This window comes from Nipponia nippon, unplaced genomic scaffold (assembly GCF_047370975.1).
Source record: "Nipponia nippon isolate SJK-2023a ecotype South Korea unplaced genomic scaffold, ASM4737097v1 scaffold_7, whole genome shotgun sequence".
Lineage (NCBI taxonomy): Eukaryota > Metazoa > Chordata > Aves > Pelecaniformes > Threskiornithidae > Nipponia > Nipponia nippon.
In genome coordinates this window covers 30,934,514-30,942,644 of record NW_028262391.1, presented here as the reverse complement: position 1 = coordinate 30,942,644, position 8,131 = coordinate 30,934,514, and the positions used below count along the sequence as shown (strand labels likewise).

The window sequence follows — 8,131 nt, the reverse complement described above, 5'->3', positions numbered from 1 at the left end:
GCGGCGGCCGCCAGGGGGCGGGCGCGGGCGGCGGCGGCGGAGGGGTGCGGGAGCGGGAGCGGGAGCGGGGCGGCCATGCCGTACGCTAACCAGCCCACGGTGCGCATCACCGAGCTGACGGACGAGAACGTCAAGTTCATCATCGAAAACACGGACCTGGCGTGAGCACCGCCGCGGGGCGGGGCCGGGCCGGGCCGGGCGGGCCCGGGGACGAACCAGGCCGCGGTGGCGGAGCTCGGGGGCGGCCCCCGCAGGCTCTGCCTCCCTCGCCGTGGGTGGGGGGGTGCAGCCCGCCGGGGGAAAGCGGGCCGGGCCGCGGGATAGCCCCGTTCGGGCCGCGGCCTCCTGCCAGCACGCAGCCCTGCTGCAGGCCCGGTCGGGGCCTCCGAGGCAAAGCCCGGGCCTCAGCCCCGGCCTGCGACCCCTCGCGTGTCCGCAGGCAGGCCGGTGCGTCATGAAGCTCCATGTTCCTTAAACACGGGTGTTTCTCTCCCTCAGGGTGGCAAATTCAATTCGAAGAGTCTTCATTGCAGAAGTCCCCATCATAGGTACCGCCTGTTGCTTACCTGGGTCACGGTCCCTTGGGCTGCCATCCCGTTGCTCTCATCACTTCTCCATTTTCCCTGCCATCTCCAAGCTGCCTTCCGCTCACCTTACCCCTGTTTAGCCAGTACTATGTATTACCAGATGCTGTCTCAGCTTCACTGTAGTCTCCGTAACGTTTTCCATGTCCTCGTGAACTGCTTGACTTTTCCCCACAGAAATATTTCTCAGCTTGTGACTTTTTCCTCTCTGTAGCCATTGACTGGGTCCAGATAGACGCCAACTCCTCTGTGCTCCATGATGAATTCATTGCACACAGGCTGGGTGAGTGATGGGCATGGGGAGGAAGATGAAGACATGCAGCATGGCAGAGATCGTGGGTGAAATCAGTTTGGAGACGCTGAAGCAGCTTTGTCAGGAGACTGCTCTCCCTCTGCCCGTCTTGGCAGGAGGGTGGGTGCTCCAATGGTCTCACTCAGGCATTTCCCCAATTTCCTTCTTCCCACAGGTCTCATCCCACTCACCAGCGATGACATTGTGGATAAGATGCAATATTCCAGAGTGAGTCGAGCAAAATATCGTGGGTACTTATTTTGATAGTGGTGGGTGTCTGATCTGATGGGAAGTGCTACTAATCTCTTGCTGGGAGAGGTCTGGCGTAAAGATCTTGACCTGTGTCTGTCCCAGGACTGCACGTGTGATGAGTTCTGTCCGGAGTGCTCTGTGGAGTTCACCCTTGATGTCCGGTGCAATGAAGACCAGACTCGTCATGTCACGTCCCGCGATCTCATCTCCAACAACCCCCGGGTCATACCGGTCAGTGAAATCCCTTTGCTTGTCAGTGAGTCCCCTCTCTATGTTCCTGTGGAGGCGGGGCTGGCAAACACATGGGACGTGGACAAAACAAGGCCTTCAGGCGTGTTTCACGTTGCCTAAAGCCCTTACTACTTAAAACATAATGGGAGGGCAAAGCAGGAATATCTGCAGAAACAGCAGTGTGTACCAATGCCCTCCTCTTCTTCGCCTTGTTGTCCTTCATTTGCTGTGTGATGGTGTGTCAAAGCAGTATGGCCTTGTTAAAGCCTCATCTGGCATCCCTCATCTCAAACTCTTGGGAGGTTTTAGTGTAGCCCTTCCATCTTGCGTCGAACACCCAGGAGTGCGTGTGCTTCTGTCGTGCTGCCATGTCACTGCCTTCTGCCGGCTTGCTGCCAGGGCTCGGGCAAGGTCAGTCTCTTCGAAGGCTTGGCAGCAGTCCAGAGGTCTCTGGTTTTCTGGTTCTTGGCTCTCAACACAGCAAGGTGTGAGGAGCCCGGGCCAGGGCACTGCTGCCAAATGGCTCTTGCCCAGTCACCTTGGGAAGGGTTGGCAGAGCCAAAGCAGCAAAGGGCCTTAATGGAGAGTGTTTTAAAATGCTATTGAGGCCGCATCTGGATGTCACCACAACCTGGGGGCTGTTTCTGGTGGCTGGTGACAGTGTTTGCCTGGTTAAAGCCTAGCTGGAGCCCACTGTTTCTTGCTTGCTTCAGCTGAGGTGCTGCGAATGCTGTGTGTCACCTGCCAGCAGTCGTGGGAGTGACCTTGGGCTGTGTCACAGAACCACGCAGTGGCACTGGGCTGGAGCACTCTCTGTCCTGTGGGGGAGAGCAGCTCGGGAGGCTAGCAGGCTGGTGGAGTGATGTATCGTGTACCTAGCTGCAGCTGCCTGAATTGTCCCGATTTCCGTTAAAGAGGGTGGGCTGGATTTGTTGCTGTAAGTCACTCTGGAGTGGCTCTCTGCAGTCTCTAATTTTTGTAGGCAACTGCTATCTGATGTGGGGAAAAAAATTGATCTTGCCATTAATTCGCTTGCTTTTGTTCTTCTGCAGGTAACATCTCGGAGCAGAGACAATGACCCCAATGACTATGTGGAGCAGGATGGTAAGTCCACTGGGAGTAAGAGCTGGAGGAGGAAACGAATTTTTCTTTCAGGCTCTTTGAACTCATTTTTCCTTTACTAGCTGTGTAACTGTAAGGCAGCTGTAAAGCTGGCAGTTGAGAGACACCAGCATCACTCCATCAGTGGCGTTAGCGTTTTATCTTAATGCCACTTGAAGGTTATCCCCAGAACTAAAGTCCTGTGTCAGAGGGTGCTTCTCTCTCCTTGTGAGAGCTTAGAGGCAGCAAAGATGCAAAATGCTGTGCTGTCTGCTGTTGCCTGGGGGCCTGAGCTGTGCCTCTGGGTATACGTGCAACTCCTTTTTACTTAGCAAGATGTTTCCCAGCTTTGCTGAGGACACAGATGAGCCCTTCTAAGAATCGAAGTGAACCCTGGCTTCTGGTGACATCTTCCTGGGCACTAAAAATTCCTGCCTTTGCCCTAGTGTGATCTGCACACTCATTTCTCTTCTGCAGCCTTCTCAAATGGGTGTGTGCTTTTCCGCAGACATCCTCATTGTGAAGCTGCGGAAGGGCCAAGAGCTGAGACTGCGAGCCTATGCCAAGAAGGGCTTTGGCAAGGAGCATGCCAAGTGGAACCCCACGGCAGGCGTAGCCTTCGAGTATGACCCAGACAACGCACTGAGGCACACCGTGTACCCCAAACCAGAGGAGTGGTATGTCCTGATGTCTGTCTGGAGGGACTGGAAAAGATTGTCCAGTAGGCACCTACATTTCAGCCCTGGGGATAATTTGGGTCGCTGATTGTGAGCGTGCCTGTTGCTTCCCCTTGCACAGACTCTGTTTCTGTGTTAAAGGTACCAAAGCCAGTCACTTGGTTGCAGCTGTATGCAAGGTGGACTGGTTTGTGGCCATCTCTTGTCCTCTCCTCACATACTGTCACTGCTGTTTTACTTCGCTTGCTTTCATGTTCTTTCCCACAAGTAGTTCCTGTTACTTCTTCCCTATGCAAGTGGTATGTCGATCAGGGTAAGATCTGAGGAAGGAATAGATCCATGCAAGGTAGAAGAGGTTGCTATGAGAGCAAAGAGCAGACGGTGAGGTTGCAAGGCTGATTTTGCAGCCCTGTTTGTTTGAGGAAGCCCAGTGTGTGGCTCTGATTTCACCCATACATCTCACTGCTGGAGCTCCAGCAGTGGAGTTTTCCTCGTTGGCCCTTTCCTCTGCCATGACATATTCTGCACCGGTAGCACACTGTGTCTCATCTAAAAGTGACATGATTTTGCTTTTGGAAAGCTGCGGCCCTGCTGTGGTCAGGGCAAGGACTTTACCGAACAGCACTTTTCCATGAGTAGATACCTGAGCTGCTCCTGGCTCTGCATCCCAGTGACCACCTAGCAGACATCCTGTCATCGAGCACGCTGGAGGCAGCGGCAGAGCGAGGAACCAGGTATTTTAGCCAAGGCAGGCTGAGAGCAGGGACTAGAGGGGATGGTGGATATGCTGCTGTAACAGCAGGGCAGCAGCCAGAGCTGCACTCAAGATCAGGAAGACCTCGGTACATGAGCAGGATTTGGTGCAGGGACCACAGAAGCCAGGGCTGAGCAAGTGGGAACAAAAGCCTGAGCAGAGCTGCAGCTGGAGAGGAGGCTGAGTGGCAGAAGGGGCTCAGTGCATTTTCTTCCTGTTGCTGCCAGGCCTTGTGCTGCCAAATTTGACTGTGCAAATGGCTGCAAGCAGTAGCAGGCAGGTAGTGGGCTGCTGTACCTCCACACTGTCCACTTTGAGCCTGGGCGCTTGGACACATCACAGAGTGTGGCTTTACGCTGTCCCTTGCTAAGTTAGCTATCAGTAAATGAGCTTCCTGGGGGTGCAGTTAGCCTAGATTTCACACCTCAGCTGGACTGCTAGAGGCTTTCTACTCAGGAGCTGTCATGGAGATCCTGTGCGGCTAGGTTTGCACTCGGGAGACTTGAGAAGCCTTTTGTCGCTGAGGGTGGAGTTGCAAGTGAATCCGTAACATGCATGAAATGGGCTGGGATGGCTGCAGGCAGATCCCAGCCCTGTTTTACAGATGGAAGGAGCGAACCCCGTTTGGCTTTGTTGGGCTCTGTAGGGCACGTTTGTGGGTCCGGTTCAGTCAGTCTGGGTGAGAACGGGACATGCCAGGCGTTCAGCTCCTTCAGCACTTCGTCAGGGTGGTGCTCTGGGATCTGCAGTAGGAACCAGGCTGGCTGGTAGTGCCAGAAATCTGGAAATGGGCATTTTCCTTAGTGTTGATCTGTACATGTGGACTGAAGCTAGGCTTTGGGAACTGCCAGCTACAGACTAGGCTGTCGGGGGGGGGAAAGTCTGTGAGAGGCCAGTTGTGGTGAGGTGGTGCAGAGCCGAGGAGGATGCTGCTCAGCAGTTTTGTAGTCAGGAGCATGTCACAAGAGTTCATGTGTCGGCCTGTCCTTTGTCACCAGCAGTTTTGGGGGTGGAACTGGATAGTTTTGAAGTTTCCAAATGATCTGTGTCAGGTAAATTGCCCCAAAGTTTAGTTGATTGTCTGAGTGATAGATTGGATGCATGAGAAGCAAGAATGTCTCTCTGATGTGGAATTTCAAATCAGGATTTGAAATAATCTTAGGCTTTATTTTGTTGCTGTAAAAATTCTCTGGTTTAGTTTCTGTAGTGCTAGATAGTAAGTCTTTGACACTGATGAAGTGACAGACTTGGAATACTGCTTTGAGTTGGACAGACAGAGGAGGCTTTATTGGGTTTACTGCCTTTTTGTCACAGTGTGAATTTAGGAGAGTCTGGGCTTTTGGAGACGTCAGTGTTGCAGAGAACAGCCCCAGGTGCGTGGCTGAGCACATGTACCTTGGCAATGAGGTGCTTCCCTGGCTGGGTGGCCCAAGGTAGCTGCAAATGTGGATTCTTTTGTTCGGTGGCAGTCGGCTGCGTCTTTAGAAACCTGGTGTGTTATACAACAGACTGGGTAACTGGAAACAGTTTTTGAGAAGTTCTTGACAAAATACATGTAAAAGTTGTAAAAATCACGAAGAAAGATTGCCATTGGAGCTGCCTGTTCCCTGATGATACGTCTGTCTTTCCAAGTTCATCTGATTCCCCGTGAAGACAATACAGAGACAAAGGCCTCTGCTATCCAAGGCTAGCTATTATTTTTGGCTTGGTTTTACATGCTAGTTGCTTTTTTGAGGCTGTTGGCAGAGCACTGGCACGCAGCTGGACTCTCAAAGCAGCTATCGTGATGGTGGAAACCTCTGCCCTGTTTTTGGTCATGGATGATTTTGGAAGTAATGTGAAGACCCAGCTCCATTAACGCTTTATCTCTCTCAGTGGTGTGTTACAGACAGAGGATTTGTTTGGGAAGTGCAGTTTTATTTAAGGCAGCTGATGGTAAGGTGCTAGGATCAGCCTTTCTTGACATCGCTGGGGCAGAGGAAGGCCAGCAGGAGACCTTGGTGAGCATGGGATTTTCTGTGCTGGCTTCTCAGACAGCTCAAGGCTTTGGGTTTTCTTACATGGATTAAGCGCTTTTAAACAGTCTGTCTGGTATGATGATAAGCCAAGGGATGCAACGGGTAGAAAGATGTGTTGGCCTAGCTGATGCATGGGTATTGCAGTAATTTTGGTAGCGATGTCTGTAGAGGAGTGGAGGTGCAGGACATCAGGACGGGGCTCACTGATGCAGCTGGTGTTTGAAGTACAGGAGATTGTTCCCTGCTGGGCACAAGCTGACTGGGCCTTCCCATCTCAGCTGTGCTGCACAAACTGAGTGCTGGAGTGCTCTGGTGTTTTCCTGGGCCAGTGAAAAGTAGAAAGAAAAGATAACACAAGGTGCATGGCTCCATGAACAGCGTCCAGGCTCCATGAACACAGTCCCTTCAGGCATCGGCATGCCTTTGCTGTAAGTACTTGCCAGATTGTGCCAGTGTAGGTGGATGGAGCCACAGTACTCCACACAGGGCTCACTGAGTTTGGGCAGAGCGGGGCTGATCCTTATCCTCCAGCTCTGCTGGGTGACTGCGTGGCATTAGTGAGGAGCTAGAAAGGGCAACGTGGGACTGAGCTTTTTTCTGTGACTTGGTGTTTGATGGCTGCTCCTTTGCCTGCTGGACGTGAGCCCCAGTGCTCACTCTCTGGGGCCAAACAGTGCCGCAGAGTGCCTGGGTGCTGTGGGACCAGGCTAGAATGTGGGCTCCCTGCTAACCTTTTCCTGCTTTTTGATTCCAGGCCCAAAAGTGAGTACTCGGAGATTGACGAGGAGGATGCTCAGGCTCCCTATGACCCCAATGGGAAGCCAGAGAGGTAGGAAGCTGAATGCGCTGCCTCAGCTAGAAAATGGGGGGGGACAGGCTGGGTGCATCTTGTCGGCTTTTGTTAATGCAAACGTGTCTACTCTGTGCTGAAGTTTGCCAACCCAGGAAGCTGGTGTTCCCTGAACAGCAGGGCAGAAGTTGGAGTTAACTGGTGATATGCCCAGGCCTGGCAGGTTTTCCCCTCTGGGAGATACTAGACAGCTCTCCTGAGTTCATGTTACCAAGTAGGGCAGTGCAGCACTCAGTGAAGTGTGAGGCCTTTGGGGGAAAATGGTTTAGGATATCTATTCACCTGTGTGGGTCTCTTGTGCTCTGATTGCTGGTGGTACCCCCTCTTCTGGGTTATTTGCACTACAGAAGTGCCTGCAGCCAGTCTAACTCCCTGGCGTGGGGCTCTGTGCTGGCTTGCAGGTCACAGTGCTGAATGGAGAAAATCTCAGAAATGCTCTTGCAGCCTGTGGAGTCACGAGTGTTGGTGTGATGGTTGTAAAGGGGCAGCACTGGCTGTTGTCCGGCTGGGAGGTGAATGATGCTGATGGTTGGGATTCCCAGCAGATCTCCCTGTGGTGGGTCAGGATGGGCTGGAACTGCTCTGTGGGTGCTCTCTGGTTTTGTACCTCCTCGCAGAGCAGATGTCAACTTATTCCCCTGACTTGTAACCTCAGGTTTTATTACAACGTGGAGTCCTGTGGTTCTCTGCGCCCTGAGACCATCGTTCTCTCCGCGCTGTCTGGCCTGAAGAAGAAACTGAGCGACCTCCAGACCCAGCTGAGCCATGAGATTCAGAGCGATGTTCTCACTATAAACTGAGGTGGCCCCTTGCAAGAGAGAGCTCAGGTGTGAGTGATGCAGAAGGTTCCAGCGCTCTGGACCAAGGCTTTTGCTGCCCCATCTCCTGCTTTTCCTGACCCAGCTCTGCTGGTTGATGACACCTCTTCCTTGGCCCCCCTTCCCAGGGAAAGCCATCGTAATGTGTAGGGTAAAGCAGGAGGGGAATCGGTGAGCATCTTTGCTAGGACAGGCTTTTTCTCTAAGTGATCCCAGAGTTTTAGGACAGAGTTTTGGATTCTGGCCATGTGGCGTTTGGGATTGGGAAGCATGTACCTTGGTTACACAACCCTACCTTATTTGCATGTCTGTTCCTTACTGTGCTGAATAAAGCCTTACCCACTGTGTTCTGTCATCCCTGAAAGCTCATCCATGGCTGCAGGAGGAGATGTCACATCATTTACTTGTCTTCAATAGACATTAACTTAATGAGATCTGCTTTGGAGGGAGCATTGCTCTCTACTGCTGATTGCTGCTCTTGACATTATCTCCTAAGGAGACCAGAACACCCTCCAGCAGGTAGCCCGTCATTTACCGATCCAGCGCTACATTTA

The 8,131-nt window shown here is 52.7% G+C and overlaps 1 protein-coding gene across 2 annotated transcripts; it reads left to right on the top strand.

The window, feature by feature from the left end:
* Positions 1-9: 9 nt before the first annotated feature.
* Positions 10-7,924, top strand: POLR2C (RNA polymerase II subunit C). Of its 2 annotated transcripts, XM_087740535.1 has the most exons (9): positions 11-161; positions 499-548; positions 799-867; positions 1,052-1,104; positions 1,231-1,359; positions 2,412-2,463; positions 2,969-3,137; positions 6,664-6,738; positions 7,415-7,924. In XM_087740535.1, exons 1-9 carry the CDS (start codon positions 76-78, stop codon positions 7,557-7,559), a joined length of 828 nt encoding a protein of 275 aa, XP_087596661.1. In that variant the 5' UTR covers positions 11-75; the 3' UTR covers positions 7,560-7,924. The 2 variants fall into 2 exon arrangements, with proteins under 2 accessions (XP_087596662.1, XP_087596661.1); XM_087740536.1 differs by lacking the exon at positions 6,664-6,738 and having other exon boundaries at positions 10-161.
* Positions 7,925-8,131: the final 207 nt, after the last annotated feature.